At 41.8% G+C, this 24,475-nt stretch overlaps 1 protein-coding gene across 2 annotated transcripts in view; it reads right to left on the bottom strand.

The window, feature by feature from the left end:
• The window catches only part of CLTC (clathrin heavy chain), a 106,603-nt gene that overhangs the window by 44,719 nt on the left and 37,409 nt on the right, over positions 1 to 24,475 (bottom strand). For both annotated transcript variants that reach the window (XM_077482108.1, XM_077482109.1), the window contains exons 3-9: positions 7,954 to 8,222; positions 6,140 to 6,301; positions 4,829 to 4,942; positions 4,449 to 4,622; positions 3,324 to 3,521; positions 2,598 to 2,798; positions 570 to 722 (exon numbers count right to left, since the gene is read on the bottom strand). In XM_077482108.1, coding sequence (XP_077338234.1) covers positions 570 to 722; positions 2,598 to 2,798; positions 3,324 to 3,521; positions 4,449 to 4,622; positions 4,829 to 4,942; positions 6,140 to 6,301; positions 7,954 to 8,222 — 1,271 coding nt within the window. The remainder of the gene's footprint in view (positions 1 to 569; positions 723 to 2,597; positions 2,799 to 3,323; positions 3,522 to 4,448; positions 4,623 to 4,828; positions 4,943 to 6,139; positions 6,302 to 7,953; positions 8,223 to 24,475) is intronic.

The following is a 24,475-nucleotide window of genomic DNA, read 5'->3' as shown; positions in this document are numbered from 1 at the left end:
TGGGGTTGGTTTTATAACTCTTGGTTCTAGCTGCTTTTTTTTTTTTTTTCACCTATACCCAAGCACAGAGTTTCCCTCTATTTTATATGTATAGCATATACTCAATTCAGGGTTGTAGCATTTCACTATTGATATACAGAACCATGCAGAAGTTTTAGGCAGGTGTGACAAAATGCTGTAAAGTAAGAATGCTTTCAAAATATATATTATAATAGTCTGTCTGGGATTATAAGGAGACATTAGGATTTGAGGCAGCCTATGACCCACAGGTGGTCTGTAGTTAATTCTCCAAGATGTTTGGAACAACCTAACTGCCAAGTTCCTTCAAACACTATGGGCGGTCACACCAAATATTGATTTGATTTTCTCATCTGCTCTTTTACTTTCCATTTTGTTAATTGATAAAATTAATACTTCTATTTCTGAAAGCAATTTTAAAATTATAGTATTTTTTTTTTTTTTTTTTTTTTACACACCTGCCTAAAGCGTTTGCATTGTAGTGTATGTGAAAAGCACAATTTAACCTTGGCTTCTGCAAATAAAAAACCCCACAAAAGTAGAACACTCACCTTTTTAGCATACAACACAATCTTCTGAACCTGCCCAGTTTCTGCAAAGCACTGAATGACTTTGTTGGGAACATTGGCCCTCAGGTAAACACTCAAAGCCAGTGTAGGATCCACAGATTTCACTAGATCCCCCAGTTCTTCTGAACACTCCAGCTAATTGTAAAAACAAATAATTTCTAGTTATAAATCAAGTATTACTAAAATTCTAAATACATACACCTTTAAAGAGAAGAGCCAGTTTTAAAAAAAAAAAATTTTTTTAAAAGTCAGCAGCTGCAAACACTGTAGCTGCTGACTTTTAATAAGCAGACTTACCTGTCCAGGGCACCCATGATGTCGGCCGCCCGAGGCTGAACCGTCCCTCGGCTCTCGGGTCCCCGGCGCCGCCATTTTAACTATTGGAAATAGGCAGTGGAGCCTTGCAGGTTCACTGCCCGTTTCCTACTGCGCATGCGCGAGTCGCGCAGCGCTTTGTGAATGGAGCGCGCTGTGTTCTGGGACACACAGTTCCCAGAACACACAGCGCCTCATTACCCAGAAGATGCTGATTTTTTTCTAAATTTTTATGTATTTTTGTTTTTCAGGGTGGCCCTCCACTTTAAATATAAATATAAATTAAAACATGGCTGGAAAATATACATTTTAAAGCACAGCATCATCTGCTAAATTATTTCCATACAGATTTCATAAACGCTGTACAATCTGCAATATTAAAACAAGTTTGGGAGGTAAAATTACACATGAGACAGAAGAAGAATATAAATGTCTGTGTGTAGTATGTTATGTCAATGAGGGGTAAATGGCCCTCAAAGTCAGCTCTTCTGAACACCTTGTGAATCACCACTTCTGATGCTACCGAGTTGCGAACTGTAGTGGCAGCTATTAAGGAAAGGAAATGAATGAGGGCTTCATTTCTGCAACTTCTCTTTTTGGCACTACATTGAGTACATAACTTGAAAGAAGAATTTTAAAACTCCTTCTGTTCCTATTTCACATTACAGCAATGGACTGCTAATAGTTTTATAAACGTATAACTTCTAAAATAAGGCATGCAAACTGCACCCTCCACTAATAACCATGTTAATTTAAAGGAGAAGAAGAAGTATAACCAAATCTTGTTTTCTTGGGGATCACAGGAGTGAAGTTCATTCTGCACTTCTGTAACCCTTTTTCAGTCGACAGCAGGCATCACAGAGTCGGTCCAGACTATAAAAAGATCTTGACCAGACTGTTGTGGTCCACCAAATGCCTGGACCACCAGCTGGCGCAGCCTCTCAATGAACCGTTAGGAGCCTGAACCAGCCGCTACCACCCTCTACACAGCCCAGCACTGACAGTCACCAGCTTGCAGCACCCTGAAGACCGAAAGCTGAGCTATCAGCGGTGTTTGATCACTCAGTTCTCGGTCTTAAAGACGGCTGGAGACAGATGCAGTGTCAGATCGATGCTGCATCCATCCAAGTATAAATCTTCGGTTTTAAATAAAAATAAACTTTTCTTTTAATAAACTGGCTTAATAAAACTATTTTAGTAACAAATCTGACATTCTGGGTTTCTTTTGTGTTTGCCTAAGTGTGAATGCAACTAAAATATTTAAAGAGAAGTTTCAGATAAAGCATTTTAAAGGCTAAGCCCACCTTAGATAAATTTAGGGTGCAACATTGTGCCAAGAGGTGGTAACCCGTTACAGGGTTCAGGAGATGTTCTTCCCAAAGGCTACTGTCATTTTAACAGCCACATAATTTATTCAGAGAATGTATACATTGCAAACATCTGGGACTTGTACTAACAGTCCACAAACACGTACTTTAACTTTGTAACTTCAGTAGGGGCATAAAGCTGAAGAAAGGCTTCAGGAGCCGGTACATTACAACCACCATCAGGGTTGCAATTACTTGCAGGCTCAAATGCAATGTATATAATCAAATACAAAAAGGAGGACTCTGCATTCTACTCATGAAAAATACATTTGAGTTTAGGGGTACATTAACATTTTTTGTACTTTGAAACCACTCCTTTCACAAATACCTTGTCTTCCTTCAGCCACTTCTCCAGAAGCTGCTTGCGACCTTGCTGAAGTACAGGTCTACACAACTCCAGAGACTCGTATTTATTGAGTTGGCCTTGATCCAAGAGAATGCCAAAGTACTGCAGAAGTGGTGAGGTCTGACCTGGCTGAGCAGGAACACTCTGAAATCGGCGTATTGTGTCCGGTGTACGTAGTATACCCTAAAATTAAGAGGAAAAAAATAAAATTAAAAAAAGGGTCATATTTTACTTATCAATTTATTAGATAACCTGCTCTAACTGGAACTAGTTTGCCAATCTTAGGTTTGTAAATAATTGTTGAAAATATTAAAGGACGATAGGGATTGTTACTATACATAACAGGTCAGCCTTCCTATGGCACTAGTGAAAAAAAAAAAAAAAAGTTAGATTCCTGCAACAATTTCTTTTTCCCCCTTTGCTTAGAGTGGAACAGAATAAAGACTTTTGCGGGGGTTTCTTTAGCACTCTATGCTCCTTTTGAGGAGATTTCACCAGAACATAAGGGGGGGGGGTGAGTTGCAAGGTGGGATGTGTTATTGAATGAGACAAGACAAATGTGAATTGAATAAATCTCCCCGGAAACAGTACAAATTTTACAATGGTTCTAATCATTTTCCAGTATCCACAGTAAAGCTGTGTTTTAGTCTGCTTTTTCAATCAACACATTAGGGCAAACAAGAGATTAATTTTTTATTTTATTTTTACCTTTGGTGCATTTGCAGCCACCTTTGCGGCTTCTGAATAATTTCCTTGTGCAAATAGAGTATTAAATTTGCGAGCAAATAGTTCCTCAGCTCCAGCCAGATTGTTACGGACAGCCATACGCAGAGCTAGATCAGGGTTTTGAAGAACATTGGTGATGTAGGGTATTATATTTTCTTCTTCTACGCAAACAGAAAGCACCTGAAAGAGTAAATACAGAACTATGACGGTATATTAAAAACAAACAAAAAACCCCAAACACATTGATAGAAATAACAAAACTTAAACTACAAGGAACAGTCACAGAGAAGCCACTACTATAAGCAATCATCATCCTTAACCACTTAAGGGCCGAGCCTTTTTTACCCTTGTTAAGTTAAAATCCGTTTTATATATATATATTAAAATGGCAGTCTTTGCAATACTTTGTCACACCATATTTGGGCAGCAGTCTTACAAGCGCACTTTTTGGGAGGGGGGTTCACTTTAATATAAAAAAAAAAAAAAAAAAAATTGTGCCCACTTGTGGAATGGCGACAAACTTTTACCCTTAAAAATCCCCATAGGTGGTGTTTAAAAATTACTACAGGTTACCAGTTTTGACTTACAGAGGAGGTCTAGGGCTAGAAATTATTGCTCTCGCTCTAGCGAGCGTGGAGAAACATCGCGCGTGGTTTGAACAGTGTTATCATATGCGGACGCTACTCACGTATGTGTTCGCTTCTGCACGCAAGCTTGTCGGGACAGGGCGTTTTAAATTTTTTTTTATTTAAAAATCTCCGACGCCGATAAAAGCGATCTCGTGGTGAGACAACTTTTAATCTGAAAGAGAAACGCACAGCGTTGCTGAAAATACTGGGGTTATGGCAGCTAGCTGCTGCCATAACCCTGGTATTTAGAGTCAAAGTACAGACGTACGTTTTGCGCGGCGTGGTTAATAAAAGCAAACCTTCATATTAAAGCATGAATATAAGACTGGGGGAGGTCTTGCCACAGGGGCATTTGGGGGTGAATGACAACAAAATATAAACAAACAATGGTCCAAGGCTAACACAATAGGTTAACATAATTACTGTGTTTGATATATAAATGACACTTTATAATTTACCAAGGTTAAAACTAGGTTACCTGTCCCTTTCTGTTCACACCAATAATTCCTGCTGTTGCTTCATGGGGTGCAGTGACAAAGATGGTCTCGCCACTGATTCTGTTCATATAGATGCAGGTACCAGTTTCAAGGTCATAAAGGTGAATGTACCCATATTTTGTAATCAAGAAGACAACATCATGTTTCCCACTGATCTGTAACATTGAGCATGTGCACAGAGTTAGGACTGTTGACAATTAAAGGCAATTTTATCATTTAAAGGTATACAAAGACACGCACACTTTACTTATCATTTAGGCAGTTTAGGATAAACAAAGCACTACAGTATCTGACAAACATTTTAGCAACATAGCATTCAAGTGAAAAATCCATTTGATGGCTAATGGAGGAATTAACATACCTGCATTGCAACGGGAAAGTCATTCTGGGCTTCTGGTGGAAAGAAAACGTCTACAGCTTTTTTGGGGAAAGGCTGGTTTCCAGTAGGTGGTGTTCCAACTTCAATAATATGCAACTGCAAATTAAGACATGTAAATTTGTGTAATTTCCTTTGTTGAAGGATAAATAAGCAACCTATTCCAGGTTAGTTACACACATTTGACATCCAGGAGGTGAGCATGGGAGAGGGAGGAGATGGGGGGGGGGGGGGGGGATTTAGAGTGCAGGAGGTCCTGGGAGGCATGAAATGAACAATTTGGGTAGTGTGTGTGTGTGTATTTTATATACACACACACACACACACACACACACTGGAGCCTGTTCTGGGGTAGGAGGGTGTATCATGTGATCGCCATTTTCCACTGTAGGCAAGAGTCCAAACAAACCATTTATTTCAACTATTGTGACTTCTGTTGAAGGAAAAAAAATTTCAACTGACTGAAGTCCCAAGCATTATAAGCAAATGCTTTAGCAACTTAAGCTATCCAGCAACTAAAAATTTTAATTGGATGTTATAAGCTTCTGTATTGCCAGTGATCTGATCTCTTAGGGAAGCAGTAAGCACGGCTGCGATGGCAAAAACAGCAGCTGAAGATGATAAAGGTTCAGCAGATATACAGGAGGCAAGAAGGCCCCATGGAGTGGAAACCCCTTACTCTAAAGCAGGGGTCTCCAAACTTCCTAAAGAAAAGGCCAGTTTATGATCCTTCAGACTTTAGAGGGGCCTGACTGTGACCACTGCAAGTTGAAATTGTCCTGGCGTTAGTGGGACTAAACATTGCATCTTTGGCATTAGAGGGAGGAATAGTGCACCATTGTTGGTGTCAGTGGGAGGCACAGTGCCTCATTGTTGGCGTCAGTGGAAATAGTGTCCCATGTTGGTGTCAATAGGTGGAATGGTGCCTCGTTGTTGGCGTCAGTGGGATGAATAGTGCTCCATGGTTAGTGTCAATAGGAGGAACAGCGCCTCATTGCTGATGTCAGTGGAAGACTAGAGCCTCATTTTTAGTGTCAGCGGGAGGAATATTTCCCCATTGTTGGCATCATTGGAAGAAATCATGCCCAGTTGAAGTCAGTAACAGGAAGTATACCCATTGTTGGTTGTCAGTGAGAGGAAGTGTCTTGCATCAGTGGGAGGGGGGGGGGAGAGAAAAGAAGGGTCCCAAGGGCCAGATGAAGGCAAGCAAAGGGCCCCCGGACTGCAGTTTGGAGACCACTGCTCTAAACCACTTTTTTTCTACACTAAATTTAAGAACTACGCGGGTAATTTTACCTTTCCACCTGCTTGTCCTCTAACTGCAAAACAAAACAGGGTAGACTCTTCAGCATTTCCTTCCATTTTAAATTGAGCAAAACTGGCTGCATGTCCCTCAATAGGCTGAGACACTTTCCTATCCACAGAGTACAGCTGCATAGCTCCAACAACGCGATTTTGCTAAAGAAGAAGAAACAAAGGCTTAAGTTAGTTATTCCACCAAAGTCAGAAAAGATAGAAAAACAAAAGTATACATTTTTTTGTACCCGTTCTCAGATTTTGTTCATCTGTGTTTTGTACAATGATATGCTATAGATGCCATTTGCAGGTAGTTTATTGATGGCATTTAGGCCTCATGCACTCTGGGCATTAAAATAACATTATAAAAAATGCCAGTAGCTTTGCGGTGAGTTTTTCAACGTTTAACGCTTTTGCAATAGTGTTTATAAGCGATTTTCCACGTTAGCATTTATTTTTTTTCAATGAAGCAAAAGCATTAAATGCTGGTGAGCCACGGTTTTGAGAGTTTATCAGCGTTTGACTTTTTACAGCTGACAAACTCTCAGAACCCACTTTTTTTTGTTTTGTTTTTTTAACAAAAAAATTCCCTAGCCAAAAACTGCATGGACACATAGGATAACATGATGGGGAGTTTTATTGACTGTAGAAAAAAAAAAAAAAAAAAAAAAACATCTGAAGCCAAAACAGCTGCTGTAAAAACATCCAAAAATGTCCAGTGTGTATGAAGCCTAATGGCGTAGGGAACAAAATAAATAAAATATAGATACATAACTATGGATTTCAGCAACATATGTACATGGACTAATTCTACATCCAATGTAAAGAGCATGGATAAAATACTGGAAACAAGTAGAGATATGATATAAATCCATAAATCTGAGAACAGATTTTAACAGCAAATCTTAAAACAAAATCAGGCAAGAGACTAGAGCTGCACAATTAATCTTTGAGAGACTTATATGCTCACTGGGTCAAAAGAAAACATCTGTGCAGTCTGCCAAGTTTTTAACATGAAACATTGTAACCAAGCTTCCTTCTTGATCAAAAGGGAAACTTCTGTGTGTAAAGAAAAAAAATCAAGTTTTTAAAAACAACATGCAAATGCAGGAAGTTTAACCACTTAAAGTCCAAATCTTTTTCTGAGACTTCTTTCTCAAGTTAAAATCAATATTTTTTTGGTAGAAAATTATTTGGAACCCCCACTGTATTCGTATTTGCCCAGCAGTCTTTCAAATGCAATTTTTTGGGAAAAAATACACTTCAATGAATAAAAATAAATAAATCAATAAAAACAGTAAAGTTAGCCCAATTTTTTTGTTTTAATGTGAAAGATGTTACGCCACAAGAATCATGATCCATTTCTAAGCAGAAAAAAAATTGTGATTCTCATTTTAGCCAGAATCGTGCAGCTCTACAAGAGACTCCTGTGTACCAATGTTATGTGTCAACTACTAAAGTTCTATGTTGTATGATTATTATATCCATAGATCTCAACAAACTATGCCTCCGTTAACTGAATATTTTACAATTGAAGTTGAAGCATCCAGACATACTTCTTACTGGAAACAATAGCAAACTGAATTTGTATTAACTTGCTGACAAGAATGGATGTGTCAAACACCCACATCCCTCCCTGTGGCAGAAGATGAGTCATTCCGACAGCCATGCTGTGAAGGCAGGCAGCATTTATGTAAGGAATGGAGCATGTGGCCCTACATTACAAGACCTTCTGTATATGCGTTTTGCCTGATCGTTTACAAAATATTGTTTGCACCCAAAAACAATTGCTACATCATAGACACATCTCTCACCTGAGCAGAAATTCCTGTTAGAAGGAGCCACTTCTGCTTGGCATCTGTTCGGTAATTAATAATCTGGCATCCTGCCAGGCTGGAATGCCGGTCAAACACCTTCACTGGCTGCGACTCTCCCTCCATGCTCCAATGATACACAGCATTGTCGGTTACTAAAGCAACAGTGTTCAAAGAGATCCACTTCCAAAAGGTGACATCATCAGTCATGGTATGAGCCTTCATTTTGCTTTTCATTTCAATGTTAAAGATCTGAAGGGTTTTCCCGGCTGCAAACAAAACAGGGGTCAATGATTTTCTTTTCCTCCCCAGCTCTTACAACAAATGCCATATTACAGTGTGCATACATCACAGCATTTTCTAAAATGCTAAAAGATCTACAAAAATAAAAATGTGATCATTAGAACATTTATATGCACAAAAACACCTAAGAGGGTTGTTCTGAATCTAAATAAATATAAATGGGAAAGGTTCAGAAAGATTCGCTTTTTTTGTGTGCAAAGGCTTTTGAATTTAGATGAAAAACAGTGAAATATGAAGGATGCATACTTCCAAAAAATGCTAGTTGTCTGGCTGTCTATAGCATCAATACTTTCAGCGACAGACTCAGAACAAGAGCAAAGTCAAAGCTCCGGATTCCTATACCTTCATACAGTATTGAAAAACACAGATTCTGCATGGAAGCCAGGAAACTAGCATACTTGTAAGAGATCAGTTATAGCAGCCTGCGTACCCGCTTTTCTTTTTTTCTTTAAAAGGAAAGAAGAGAACCACCATTCCACAATAGATCATGGTAGTATCTTGTCCATTTAAAAGTACTTCAGAGACTAATAAATACACCCATATTTGAAGGTAAAATGTGCCTTATTTTTTGCATAGGAGTTTGTAAAGCACTGCAAGCACAGAATCACTTCCACTCAGCAGAGGATCCGATTCCTGCTGAATCAGAGCTGAATGGGATGGATGGCCTTTCTTTCCACAGTTCAGTTTGTGTCCACATTTACAAAGTGGACAGGGATGGACCCATGCTAGCTATACAGGCAGCCAGATGTAAACAGACTTGAGTCCATTTACATCAGGCTAACTCCGATGGCTCCATATTACATCCTATATATGGGTAGAATACGTAACATGGTAAGAAAGATGGAATGGGCCTTTAAATTTAGATTTGATTTTCACATTAACCCTTTAGGCAAATGTTAACTAACTTGCTAGGATGGATGAGTGAAAGAAAAAAAAAAAAAAAAAAAAAAAAAAAAAAAAAACACGAACATCTGCTCACGTGCTCCAAGATTTCAATAGTACTGGTCATATGACCAAACTAGATCTTTGGTCACATGATATCTGCTAAATTTAGTCACAAGACTGACAGAAAGTCGGGGGTCTTGTAACCGTATTTCTTTGGAAATGTTAGGGCCAGTTCACACTACATGCAGGCCATTCTCTTTTTCCTGGATAGGTGGCTAGATTGTTTCCAAATGGCATAATTCACACCAGTGCAGTCGGTTCCAGTACATTCCAGAAAAAAATAAAAAAATAAAAAGTAGAACATGCCACTTTTTTTGCACTGAACTGGAATTTGGTTTATATATATATATATATATATATACACACACACACACACACACATATATATATATATTATATATATATATATACACACATATATATATATATATATATATATATATATATATATATATATATATATATATACACACATATATATATATATACACACACACACACACACACACCAAATGTACCAAAAATGAACTGGAATGCACCTAAAACAAAAAACCCCATGTTCCCATTAAAGGTGAAGAATAAAAAGCATTTCAATCTTTTAATTTACTCTTATCCATTCCAGTAGATGGACATCACTGCTTTAAATGTTGCAGTATACTACACTTTAATGGTATATACAATATACAACTTCCTGTCCAGCAGATGCATCCAAGGAGGATATCTTTCTAATGTGAGAGAATGAAAAGCTGGGGACAATTAAGGACCCACCGGCTTAAGACTGTGGCCACCCCACCTCGTGTTTGGCTAAGAAACACTAGTTAAATGGATATTGTGCAGGTTAGATAGTTAAGGTTACTGTCTCTTTACGAAAGAGGAAGGAATATTCCAGGATCCAATGGGAATCAATGGAATTTTCTGGAAACCAGGATAGGTTAATTTAAAGAGGGATTTCACTGTGAAAAAAAAATTAAAAGCCAGCAGCTACAAATACTACAGCTGCTGACTTTTAATAAATGGACACTCACCTGTCCCAGGATCCAGCGATGCCAGCAGCTGAGGCCGATCGATCGGCTCTCGGCTGCTGCCGCCACCATTCTAGGTGAGGGAATCAGGAAGCAAAGCGTTGCGGCTTCACTTCCCGGTTCCCTACTGCGCATGCGCGAGTCGCGCAGCGCAATCGGAATTGTCCGCTCTGTCTCTGGGACCTGTGTGTGTCCCAGCAGACAGCGCGCAGGGACAGGAAGAGGCATAGACTCCCGTGGGAGTCTATGCCTGGAAGTGGGTGTAAATACCTGTCTTTGACAGGTATCTGCACCCCCCTCCCCCCTGAAAGGTGCCAATTGTGACACCGGAGGGGGGGGGGATCCAATCAGCGGAAGTTCCACTTTAGGTTGGAATCCCGCTTTAAGAACTGCTGCTGTGGGGGTTATTCCTTTTCCCCCAGGACCAGAGCAGCAGCACAAGAGCTCAGCGAGTTCTATCTGTGGTAATGGAATCCCTGGTATGGCAGTTCTTGGAAAGAGCCAGCAGTGAGAGGGGAATAATGGGTACGCCGTTGCCTGGCCTTAGTTGAAGATACTGGGGAAGAGGGCATGGCGGCAGAGTTTTCACAGGAGCCATGGAGAAGGAGCTTGCCTTGCATGCCAGACCAGAGAGACAGAGGAGCAAGAGCTGTGGAGTGACGGAGGCTTGGCGGGTCAGGGCTGCCGCTCTTACAAGAAGAAAACGGACTGTTTCTCCGTCACTAAAATGCTGATTTTAACTTGTAAGCAACAAGTGTCAGAAAAAGGTTTAGTCTTTAAAGAGGCTGTAAACCTCCCTGTATTTACTTACAGGCAAGCCTTATTCTAGTCTTACCTAATGGGTACTGTATCAATCTCCTAAACATGCACCATTTAGGAGATATTTACTGTATACTAAACTGAAGATGTCATCTGCGCGTGCACTACCCATACTTCCTCTTCCATTAAACTGATCTAATTTAGGGCCTGTTCAGTGCTGTGATGTGGGAACCCTACGAATACACTGTGGGTTCCTGCATCGTATGTCCCCCAGCGGCAGTTCACACTGCCCTATGCGAACTACTGGGAGTGTCAATTAAAAGTTAATGTTGCCCCCAAATCAGCTTGCATATCGCAGTGCGAGCTGTAAATTCGGACAGGAATCGGATCGCATGGGTGTGAACACTATTGTAATCAGATTCTGCTGCAGACCAAAAAGAAAAAAGGGGGCCCTGTGAGAGTTTGGTTCAACTGCAATGCGACATCACACAGATTGCATGCGATTTGCACTGCGAATCACATCTCAGACAACACTGCAGTGTGAACCGGAGTTCTGTTGAGAAGTGCCTGGTATCGCATAGTGCCCGTTATGTACTGCACATCCACCATACAGAACAGCACAACAGTTGATTTGCCGATCAGCTGGGCTGACGTAACCAGGGCGCATGCGCACATTGTAGGAGGCATCTCTCGATGGGAGATGCCATTTCACAGGCACAACTTAATTCTATAGAAACAGCAGGGGAGACCATGGTTCTCAGATTGTGCATCGCTGCTGCTGGAGGGAAGCTAGTGGCTGTGCTGAAGAGCTGGCTTTTGTCTGTGTTGCAACCCGCCCTTTCACACAGACAAAACCAGCCATTCAACACAGCAAACCTGCCCTGCAACACAAACAAAACCGGACCATCAGCACACCTTAAAGCCGCCCCACAACAGCAAGGCACAATGTGAGAACTATGGTTTCCCCCGCTGTTTATATAGGTTTAGGTCTGTCCTGCGCGGGCACTATTCGATGAGGTGCACTTTGACAGAACACTGACACTTACAGAACAAAGTTCTGTACGGTGTCTTTTCTCCTTTGATTTTTTTACACAACTTAACTTTGAAATATTAAAATTTTCTTTTGGGGGGGGGGGGGGGGGGTTGTCATTGGTAAGATAGGACCTGGAGGACAACATGGGGGGACCGGAGGATGAGCCTGAAAGGATGCAGAGGGAACCAGAGGATAAAAATGGGGCATGGAGAGCCAGGAAGGACGCAGGGCGACCTGGAGGAGGACATGGGGAGCACAGAGGGGGCCAGTCAGGGGTGATCGGTGCGGTGGAGTTACAAGCACCGATCTCCCGACAGTTGCGGGAGGGAGAGGAGGAGAAGCGGCCGTCAGAAAAGCTATACGGGGGGGGGGGGGGGGGAATCAGTGCTTGTAACTCCCTCCCAAAGCCGAACCAATCACCCCGAGGCTGCTTAAAGAGGAAGTAAACCCTGATGGGTTTACTTCCTCTTTTTCCCTGCAAAGGTAAAGCATAATGGACTACTATTCATCGCATAGTAGCTCATTATGTGTCACTTACCTGACACAGGAGCCAGCGAAGTCGCCGCTGATCCCTGTAGTCCGCCGCATCCATGTTGCTGGTGGCGTCTCGCAGCTCCGACGAATCACAGCGGCGAAGCCGCGATGACGTCACTCCCGCGCATTCGCACGGGAGTCGCGTCTCGCAGCTCCGCCGCTGCCACTCGGCGAAGCCGCGATGACGTCACTCCCGCGCATGCGCACGGGAGTCGACAAATTAGGCAAATCCATTCATGGATTTGCCGCATTTAGTGCGCCTGCGCGCCGCTGTCTACGGCGCATGCGCCGTAGACAGCGGTGCCCATTTTCGGGCAAATATCTCCTAAACCATATAGGTTTAGGAGATATTGCTTGGACCTACAGGTAAGCCTTAATCTAGGCTTACCTGTAGGTCCAAGTTGTTTGGAAGGGTTTACTTCCTCTTTAAGTATCGGGTAAGGCATCGGAGCATTTGCACAAGAACTCTTACAAATGCTTGCCATCGGCGCAACCCCAATTGCAAGGTAAGGCAAACAAATGACACAAGGATTAAGACTACACTAATACCTTAAAAATATTTGAAAGCACACAATGCCTTAAAGTGTTACTAAACCCAGGATCCTGTATTCACTATCCACAGTACACAGACCATGGAAACTTAATTATTTTAGTAAACAAACTGCTAAATACCATTTCTCATCAACCATTAGAGCAATCTTGTGACTTCCATCAGTGTCCAGCCAAGCACTGGTTAAAGGTTGTAGGAGACGTTTTATGACTGTCCAATGAGACAGCAAGACCCCTGACACTCTGGACCTTGCCGATTGGCCCTGTGCTGATCACACGCATCCTCTCAAGAACAAAAAATATAGATTTTTCAAAATTGGCAGTTTACAGCGCAAAAAAAAATAAAAATAAATAAACACACACACACACACACACACACACACACACACAACCACAGAGGTGATCAAATACCACTAAAAGAAAGCTCTATTTGTGGGAATTATTTGGGTACAGTGTCATATGACCGCGCAATTGTCAGTCAAAACAACGCAGTGCAGTATCGCAAAAAAAAAAAAAAAAAAAGTCCTGGTCAGGAAGGAGGTAAAGCCTTCTGAAGCTGAAGTGGTTAAAAGTGACATTGGTGATCAGAACAAGTAGAGAGTGAATCTTCCTAAACAGGGACTTGTTCTGCTAAATCTCCATCTCCCTTGTTATCTGCTGCCTTAAGGAATATGGTTCCAGAGTAGGAGCCTGTTTGAACTGAAGTAATCATCCCCACAGAAGCGTATGGGGCCAACTAATTCAGTTCATAGAAAGCAAAAGAGAATGCGGTAACAAATCCTATGAGCAGAGTGTGAAGTGGGAAGATTAAGCAGCAGCAGTGTTTCCAGCAAAGAATTAAGTGACAAATTGGCCATCACTGTTAGAATCAGATTAAATCTCTGCACACTGCCGAGTTAGTACCGAGACTGGCATTTACATGGCACAAGATTGTACAAGTCAGGCTGAAATGTGTACAAATGATTAGCCTTTTAGTTTACATCAATCTCCCCAAATACTTCTTAACACTTTGTAAATGTGTTCTGCGTGGCACGCTGTACTTTCAAATAGTGGTGCACCAAAACTTCCTCACCCGAAATATATCTGTTGAAAATTGTGTTTTTGGCAGGCGGACGAAAAAAAAAAGTGCAGATGTTTGAGACGAAAAAGGGTGGGGCCACACATGGGGGGGGGGGGGAGACTTACAGGGGCATGCCAGGGACACGGGTGTCATTAGATGCTGCCTCACCAGTGCCTGGTAGCGCAATCTCACGCTGTGTCCTGAAGTTGGATCTGAATCGCAGTGCTGTAATGATGTCCCGCCTCCTAGACCGCCTCTTGTGATAGACGGCACACTGATCCAATGCCGGGAATCATCATGCTACCAGGCACTGGCAGGCGGCACCTCCTGTACCAGGTCTGCAGTCTCCGACCATCTCCTGTACCAGTTCTGCTAGAGGTGCACCGAATGGAAATGTTGCCAATACTATTAGCAATGTGTTTAAGTTTAAGAGACTGCGGATGTCACACAAGAGAGATGGTCAGAGACTGCGGATGTCACACAAGAGAGATGGTCAGAGACTGCGGATGTCACACAAGAGAGATGGTCAGAGACTGCGGATGTCACACAAGAGAGATGGTCAGAGACTGCGGATGTCACACAAGAGAGATGGTCAGAGACTGCGGATGTCACACAAGAGAGATGGTCAGAGACTGCGGATGTCACACAAGAGAGATGGTCAGAGACTGCGGATGTCACACAAGAGAGATGGTCAGAGACTGCGGATGTCACACAAGAGAGATGGTCAGAGACTGCGGATGTCACACAAGAGAGATGGTCAGAGACTGCGGATGTCACACAAGAGAGATGGTCAGAGACTGCGGATGTCACACAAGAGAGATGGTCAGAGACTGCGGATGTCACACAAGAGAGATGGTCAGAGACTGCGGATGTCACACAAGAGAGATGGTCAGAGACTGCGGATGTCACACAAGAGAGATGGTCAGAGACTGCAGACTACATTTTTCTTGAGCTTTTCTTGCACTAAAAAGGTGCCAATAATGGCCAACAATAAATGCATATTAATTTAAGTTGATATTAAATAAAAGTGGAATACAATATATAAAAATGTAAAATTTAAAAAAAAAAAAAAAAAAAAGTTTAAAAAACAGTTTTTGGCAAAGTGCATCTTGCATTTTCGGCACCAAAATTTCCCTTCTGTGCACTCCTACTTTCAAACTTGTGAGATCCTTGCAGGCAAGGCAATCATGTCAAAGACTGGGCTGGGTTAACATCTGCCAAACCAATTTAATACAAAATATCCACACATGAAATTCTAGGTTTGAAAGAGCTACCTTTTTGATATCTGACAAAGGAAAAACGTTGACATAGCAAATGAAACAATTAGTGGTAACAGTGACAAATGACAGTTTGCACAGAGTTGATGGACTGAGCTGGTTCATACATGTGTAAGTTAACAGGATTCACGTGGCATGTTCTTTTATCTAAAGCTTAGTACACACCACTAGTTTTGTTTTTCCATTCAACCCTGGGGGTTGAATGAAGCGAAAAAAAAACAACAAAAAAAATAACACCTGCCAGCTCCAGTCAGAGCCGCTGCACTAACAATCTGAAATTAGTACAGCGATCTCTCCTGCTGTTCTATTGTGCTCTGACAGGGGGACGGAATGGGACACACATCTTAGCCATTGGCCGAGAGTGTTGATCGATCTGGAACCCTTTGGCTGCTGGCTTTTAAGCATGCTCCTCCGACAGAAGCCAACCGAACGATGTTGCCTGACATTTGGCCGTGTGTACTAGGCTTTGGTGTCACTGCTGGGGCCTGGGATGAGAATATTGTTAAAAGAATATTCTAGCCAAAATAGATAAATGTTAATAGGATATACATTTGCATCTAGCAGTATCCTTTTAAAAAAGGTACCACACATGTAGTCAAAGTTTCTGTCAATTCAAAATGGCATTGCTTTTAACAAATCTGCATTCAGCTGAATTTGATACACCCTAAAAGATAAAAAAAAAAAGAAAATAAATGAAAAAAGAAAAGAAATTAAACCTGAATGGACACACAGGTGCCCCCATAGCAAGCCGGTTGCTGTGGGGGCAGGCAACCGGACGGAAGGGCCCGGCACACAGTATAGGCAGCCAAGAAGAGGATCGGGCTGCTCTGTGCAAAACCACTGCAACAGAGCACGTAATTATAATGTTTGTTATCTTTATAGAGAAATAAACAAGCCTTTACAATCACTTTAACCACTTGCTTACTGGGCACCTAAACCCCCTCCTGCCCAGACCAAATTTGCAGCTTTTAGCGCTGTCTGAACAACGACTGCGCAGTCATACAACACTGTACCAAAATACCATTTTTATAATTTCTTTCCCACAAATAGAGCTTTCTTTTGGTTATATTTTGATAATCTCTGCAGTTTTCATTTTTTGTTAAAAATAATAATACAAAACCTTTTATTTTGTTAATAAACTTTGCAAACAGGTAATTTTTCTCCTTCATTAATGTACGCTGATGAGGCTACACTGATGGGCACCGATAAGGCGGCACTGATAGGGGGCATTGGTGGACACAGATGGGCATGGACAGGTGGTACTGATAGGCAGCACCGCTAGGTGGCACGGATGAGGCACTGATTGGCACCACTAGTGAGCATTGATAGGGGGCACTGATTGCTGGCATTGGCAGGCGGTACTGGTGAACACAGAGGCTCTTCCTCTTCGGGACCGCCTGCTTCAAACAGAAGCCGGCGATCTGCCTTTTTTTTCCCCTCACGCTGCCTACATAACGTGATCAGTTGTCATTGACTGACAGCTAATCACGTGGTAAGTGGCCATGATCTCAGTGTGCTCCTCCTCCAGGGGGGTGTGGCCAGCTTTGAAAGGGGAGGACGTCAATAGACATACTCCTGGCAAAGCAGATCCACGATGTACCCATCATTCGGCTATAGCGCAGATCTGAACAAGTTAAGGTAAAAAAATAAAACAAATAAACATGTTTTGCCACCCGTTGTACACCTTTTCCCCCCTCCAAACACTTACATGTGTGCATCCAGTGCCGTACCTGTCTGAAGATCTTCTGCCCTGTCTCTCTTCTCAAAGGATGTTCATGCAGCAATGGGAGCCATTGACTCCTGCTGCTGTCAATCAGGTAAGCAGAGAGCGCGGGTGGGGCCAAACCACACTGAGCTCACGTGTCCACCTGAATAGCAAGCAGCTTGGCAGACACAAAATAAGGAGCAGAAAGCACTGGTGGGAGACAGCCTGTGCAATGCCATTGCACAGAGTAGGAGAGTAGAATTTTTTTTTTTTTTATAGAAAAAATAAATAAATAAAAAAAACCCTGCATTTTAGGCCCCTTTCACACTGGGCGGTTTTCAGGCGCTACAGCACTAAAAATAGCGCCTGAAAAAAACGGCCCCTTTCACTCACCCTTTCACTGGGCGGTGCACTAGCAGGATGTTGAAAAAGGTCCTGCTAGCAGCATCTTTGGAGCGGTGTATTCACCGCTCCTACCCCTTGAAATCAATGGGGCAGCTTTGCGGTCAGTTTAACCCTTTTTCGGCCGCTAGCGGGGGTTAAAACCTCCCCACTAGCAGGCGCAGACCGGCGCTAAAAACGGCAAAGTAAAAATAGCGGCGATTTAACGCCGACGCCCGCACCGCCCCAGTGTGAAAGGGGCCTCAGAAATGCTTTATTATTGAGATACCTAGCACAGCAAGTGGGGAATGTTTTCCGACTTCCTTCACAACTGTGTGTAGCTAGGGAGAACCTGAAAAAGCTTTCCACTCTTCACTGGGTCCAGCTGATCAGGTAAGAGTTAACTCTGAACAGGTTGTTAAACTTAGCAGTTCAGAGACATTCTCAGGCTGTGTGGTTCTGTTAAAGTGATTGTAATCACCTTGTAAAACAACTCATTCAGTCTAAAATTGAAATAAAGAGGCAAAAAAAATTGTGTATAGATAAAACAAAAAAGAAAAAAAAAAAACACACGCCACAACACACACACACTATAAATACCTTTTTTTATAAGTGATCACATTCCTTCTGTTCTAAGCTGCATAAGAGCTGGGGGAAGTAGAAGCAGCACACCAATCTTCCCAGTGAATGGCCGCGTGGGGGATGGGGCATGTCAGAGCAAATCTCATCAATGGAAGAGAGCAGTCCGAGTTCCCAGCACAGCTAGGAAACTTACCACAGTGAACTCTCCTGCCTTGTGTGGTCAGTTTTTAATAGGAAAGCAGAGGGACTGGCAGGAACACCAGGGATTTCACACACACACAAAAAAAAAAGGATACTTTTTCATTTAAGTCAAGTACACGGTATAGCAGGCACATATCAGTAATTTGAAATGCTAGGGTAACAAACACTTTAAAGTGACCCTACAATGATCTCCAAACCTCCTAGTCTTTTCCACTCACTCTCCACACTAAGTGCCGGTTCACACAGGGGCGACGCGACTTGCAGCGCAACTCACAGACGTGACCTGCACACGACTTCAGCAGCGACTTGCAAAACGACTTCAGTATAGAAGTCAATGCAAGTCGTCTGAAGTCGTCCCAAAAATAGTACAGGAACCTTTTTCTAAGTCGGAGCGACTTGAGTCGCTCCTATTAGAACGGTTCCATAGTACAGAACGGAGTGCGACTTGTCAGGCAGCGAAGTCGCATGACAAGTCGCTGCTGTGTGAACCGGCACTAACCCTACATACAGAAATTACTTTCTTATTCTCTAGCACGACAGATATTCCTGAGCTCCTTCCAGTTTCAGTCCTGGTGCGCGATATGGGATGTGTGTACAAAGTGCTACTGAATGGCTATTCATACATAAAAGGTACCCAATCAGTATTCACAGCAACACTTGACCCTCCCTGCTGCCATTGCTTGCCACCAAATTAGCCCAGGGACAAGAGTCAATTGAACCCAGACATAGGTCTGCTTTACATGTATTCCTGGACTATATAGGGGCTTATGCACATGGCCGTAGTTAATTTACCAATATCTACATAGAAACTTGCTGAAAGAGGCAGGCAACTGGATGATGTGTAAAAAATGGCAACTGTCAGAATGTGCATCGGTTGAAAGGAGAAGTTTACTTTAGGAACATGTAACCTATCACACAATCTGCAGCCTTCCCCTGCATGGATGCCGATTTCACCATTTAAATTGAATCAACCCTAATAGAATTGCATTTTACTGTAAATGCAGCTGTGTGCATGCTAGCTGCATTCAGACCTTTAAAAAACAAAACAAATGAAACTTAGAATTTTTGTTCAAGTGCATAAGACATAAAACAATTTTGTTTCTGCTCGGCATTATTTCTTATTTTTTTGTCCAGTCTTAATTTTTTATGGAGTATCAAATTGCTAAAAGGCTTTGGGGAACATCAAATGTAGGGAAAGCGATTTTTAGGGGCTGTGGAAAGCACAGATGGGGGGGGGGGGGGGAGTACTGATCTTTAATGGGACTGTGAATTCAGCAGTGGACAGTATAGTACAGGGATATGCAATTAGCCGACCTCCATCTGTTGCAGAACTACAAGTCCCAAGAGGCATAGTAAGACTGACAGCCACAAGCATGACACCTAGAAACAGAGGCATGATGGGACTTGTAGTTTTGCAACAGCTTGATGTCCGCTATTTGCAAAATCAAAGCCTAAGATTCATCACTCCAAACCTTAGCAAGTTCCAACTGTGAATTAGAGGACAAGGAAGCTCCTTTTAATAAATCTTGCCTGATGAAGCCGACTAAAATTAGAATCTCACACATTAAATTGCCTGAAACTAGAAGACAACTGCTTCAGAGACATTAAAGACTCTCACACTACAAGTATAATACAACATCAGGACATTCAAAATGTGCAAATAAATGCTGCGCTAATCATTTTCCTTTTCATTCCCTATGCCTGGAATAACAAAACATTGCCAGACTGTTCTGTTCTTGAAGTCAAAGAAAGAAAATATTTACCAAGTTTTATAAAAGATCTAAATTAGTACATCTAAAACTAGATTTGTGATACTTACAATGTTCTGGGGCACTATCCACAGAGACTGCTTCAAAAAAGGGAATTGAAAACATTGCAGATCATTTTACAAAAGATGTGTACTTGGCCACTTAACTGACCATACAGAAGTTCCAAAAAAGGCGACTCTTTATTAGGAGGACTTTGTTTTGTTGTCATTATATACTTTTAAAATGTAGGTTGTCCAAATATAATACAAATATATCACAATCTATACAATGTAATATTTTACATTTAATCAATTTTTCCTCTGTTAAATGAATGTCTGTTAAATGGCAATTTCACTCAGTTAACAAAGCTTCCAAACAATCACATTTCCAGCTCATTTATAATGCAGGTCTGGTTTATAAAGCAATCGTTTTATTTTAGACACTTTGACTTACACACTATAAAATACTATACAGTCTATGTAGATAGGAAGACTAATGAACTAGTAAAGCCTATAGGAATGCTTACAATGAAACTAAAAGCTTCTAAGTTTCAACAAGCAAGCTGCCCTTTACCCTAATTTCCTCAAACTTATTCGCAGGTCCACACAAAATTGAATCCCATGCAGACAGCGATTTAATGCATCAAGCAGCTATATCTGGGCAAATGCTAGGAGACTATCTTTAGGGCTCATTCACATGTGTCAATAACCTGTGTTTATGCAGCATTTTCAAAGCCTCGGCAGAGGGGGGAGAGGGAGAGAGGGAGAGAGGGAGAAGAGATTTAACAAAATATGCATATACCTTACCTGCTCTGTGCAATTGTTTTGCACAGAGCAGCCCTGATCCTCTTCTTCTGGGGTCCACAGCCAGTGTTCCAGGCCCCTCTTCATTTGGTGCCCCCAAAGAGAGTCGCTCCAAGTCCTGCTGCATCCATGGACACAAACAGCGGGACTCTGCCCCATATCACCAGATTTGATTGACAGCAGCTGGAGCCAATGGCTCCTGCCATCAATCTGTCCAATGAGGGGAGAGACAGCAGCTGGAGCCACTGTGCTCATGTACATCGGATCAGGCTCAGGTAAGAAAAGGGGGAGGGGGAGGAGAGCTGCAGAACAGGTGGGTTAATGCATGAAGGTGAAAAAGCTTGAGGCTTTAGAACCAGCTTAACAGCACCAAGAGCATTTATGACTTGTTAGTGAAGCATTTCTGAAGTGTTAGCTGGGCAATAGGGGAGAGGCAGTGGATGCTCTGGTATCCCAAAATGCACTGGGAAATAGAGAACTAGGAAAGAGCAGCTCTGGTCGCTTCCTGGTTGTACAGAACAGCTGTGTGGTAACTAAAGCTGGCCATACACGGTTAGAATATTGTTCAGAAAAAACGTTCGCAAATTGTAAACTTGGTCGAACGTGCATGCGAGAACGCCAACATTGTATCAATAGATGTCGCCCAATATTCGACATATTAGCGATCGTTAACAAATCGTACAATTGTTCTTGATCGATTATATAAGCAGCGGAAATTATGTAACAAGGATTCGACCTTTGAGAATCCTCCCACGGAAACCCGTGGTTAGATTTTAACATGAGCTGTTCATTTTTCTAACTATTTTCGTTCGATTACACTACTAGTCGTTCGAAAATCAATAGTTTTTGCGGAAAAAAACAACACATTGGGTTTTTTTCGCCACAAAATTTGCATTTCGAGAATCAAAATGTAACCACTAACGTTTCGAATGTCAAACAATCGAGCGGACAGTTTTCCGAACGATATTCTAACTGTGTATGGCCAGCTTAAAGGTTAGTTAAAACCCCCATTTTCTGAAAGCAAAGAACCTGGAGATTAAAATAATGGTAGTTGCGAATTTATTTCGCGTGATATTAGCGCAATGGTTTTCTTAGGTGCATATTTTCAGGAAAAAAAAAAAAACCCACGCAAATGTTAAATTTTAGGACTCAAATGCAATAAATTAACCAATGTTTTTGGTGAAATATAATAAGATGCCTTATAATTGTGTGCCTGTGAAACAGCAAACTGCTTTAAAATCCCCTATAGGCCATCATTTTAGTGTTAAAGTCTAAACTAAAGGCAACATTTTTATTTTATTTTGAATAGCATAAAGATGAATTAGAACACCTGTCTGTGGCCCCGTTGAGTTTTATGCTCCCCATTTGTCCCGTTTACCATCATCGAAGGTAAGGAGAGAAAAACCCACATTTTGGGTTGTCCCCAGAAAAGTAATAGAGGGGAAATCTTCCAGTTGGGACATCAGTTCTGGTGACTTGAGAGGCCCCAAGAAATTGACTTAATTTTCAGGGATTTCCTCTCACTTCCTGTTTTGCTATAGGATAGGATAGGTAGTGAAATCTCTGCAATGGGACAAAGATGGCTATAGTTCTACTTTAACCATGAATAACAGCCCTAGAATTATTGTTCTCACTCCGGTGTGTGCAATGATATGCGACGTGTAGCACAATGGACATTTTCGTACGTATGTGGTGGGGGGGGGGGGGGGGGGCGGGGGTTTAAATCAGAGTGGCACCCAAAAGTGGAACTTCTGCTTTAAGGCCTCCTCCCCAGCTTCTGTTTGTGAAACTGAGCTTTTGGGGAGGTTTTTGACAGGTACCAGCTCACACTTCCATTCTGGTCGCCTTAGGCGATTGGACGTGGAAGTTCTCCCTTCCAAAGTCTTCTGCTACACAACAGGTCGTAGAAGACTTCAGGGCCAGTCAGAGTGCGCCGCTTGGGCATGTGCAGTGGGCAACTGGCTGTGAAGCCGCAAGCTGTCACAGCCAGGTGCCCATAGTAGGTGAGTGGCTGAAGTCAGCAGCTACACTCTTTGTAACTGCTGACTTTTTAATACACAAAACTATGACTGGAACTCCGTTTTAAAGTGCAAGGATGTTACTTTTTTGTTTAAGCCTACTTAAAGCAGAATTAAAAAAACTCACATTTTGTGCTTTCTCCCCAACTGAAAGCATAGTGTGCATAACTCATGTAGACCTCTGAAAAGTCCCCCAATGCTGCCTCGCTAAGGAGATTTCACCATTTTTGGACATCACTGGTGTATTTGCACTTTATTTTGCACCGAAGCCACATTTTCCCATTATATGATCTGCTGTGCGCCTGTGACGCTACCATCATGGTCAGGCCACCATAGTAACACAACATTCAAAACTAGGCTTGGCCAACTCCAGGAAGAGCACATGAAATTGAATAATGGTGTGTGTAAAGGGCCGAAGGATGGTTTAGGGAAGGAAGTACTTTTTTAAAGATGGTGCTAGTTATTCAAGAGAAATGCAGAAAAGTGATGGATACTGAAAACACACAGTAGGCAAATGAACTAAATGCAGTGCCTAATAGTCACAGGATGAGGCTCAGAAATGGTGGTGTGATTTTTAAGCCAGTATAGTACAGGGTTTAATTCGGCTTTAACTTTATTTTGAGGACTACACCATAAAGGGGTCTGTGGAAGCAATTGGGTGGCAGTATGACAAGTCCCTATTGTCTGCAATGGAAGTAGCCATATTGGAGAGTATTTCCTGCATTACTTTTTACAAGTTCAGGTGCGACTTGCATAGATATCTATGTATGAAGTTGCACAGATGTCTTCCAAGTCACACCTGAAGTCGCACCGACATGCCACTTTGAAATTGTGTGACTTCACTTAAAGCTGCACGATTTCAAAGTCAGATTCAGTGTGACTGAAGACTGTCACTTTAAACAGTTTGTCTGGGCCAAGGTGGCCTAAATTAACCAATTTCCTACACTAGCAAGGACACCCGCTAGGCAAACTATATAAACTGTATGCTAGCTCAGCTAAATTCCGCTACAGATAGTATGTGTGTTCTGGCTGTGGAAAATGAACATCCCATTCCACACCCAGAACAAAACTGAATCAGGCTGATCAGCGTTTAGCCATTCATAGGCAGCTTTGTATTCTCAATGAATAAAAATAACTGGCTGCAGCAGAGATGACATCAGCCACCCATCTCTCTGCCTCAGCCAGAGGAAGTTTTTGAAAATCTGCTAAAGAATGTCAAACTGCAAAATTAAGCTATGCACCGAGCCATGTCTCTTATTGTGAAAAGCGATCATGGATACAGAATCGCACAGTGCTTTCATTATGCGATGTCTGGAAACATTTGGCTGCTTTTTAACAAATAATCTTTATGGTATCATACCTGCACACATAATCTAATTCTAAAAACATAATTCATAAATTCAGAATTGACCTCTTAGGTTGTATGAGATTATATATATATATATATATATATATATATATATATATATAAAAAAACACAAACTTCAATCACCTTGTCAGAACAAAACAAAACAAATGCCACTACAGAGGATCCACAAGAAAATCTTAAGGATTAGATTAAATAGGTCAGCATTCAGTGAAGATGCATTTAAATGAGTGATG

The sequence above is a fragment of the Lithobates pipiens genome, unplaced genomic scaffold (genome assembly GCF_037356315.1).
Source record: "Lithobates pipiens isolate NorthernLeopardFrog02 unplaced genomic scaffold, aLitPip1_a1.2 Scaffold_16, whole genome shotgun sequence".
Lineage (NCBI taxonomy): Eukaryota > Metazoa > Chordata > Amphibia > Anura > Ranidae > Lithobates > Lithobates pipiens.
This window is presented reverse-complemented; position numbering and strand designations above follow the sequence as displayed.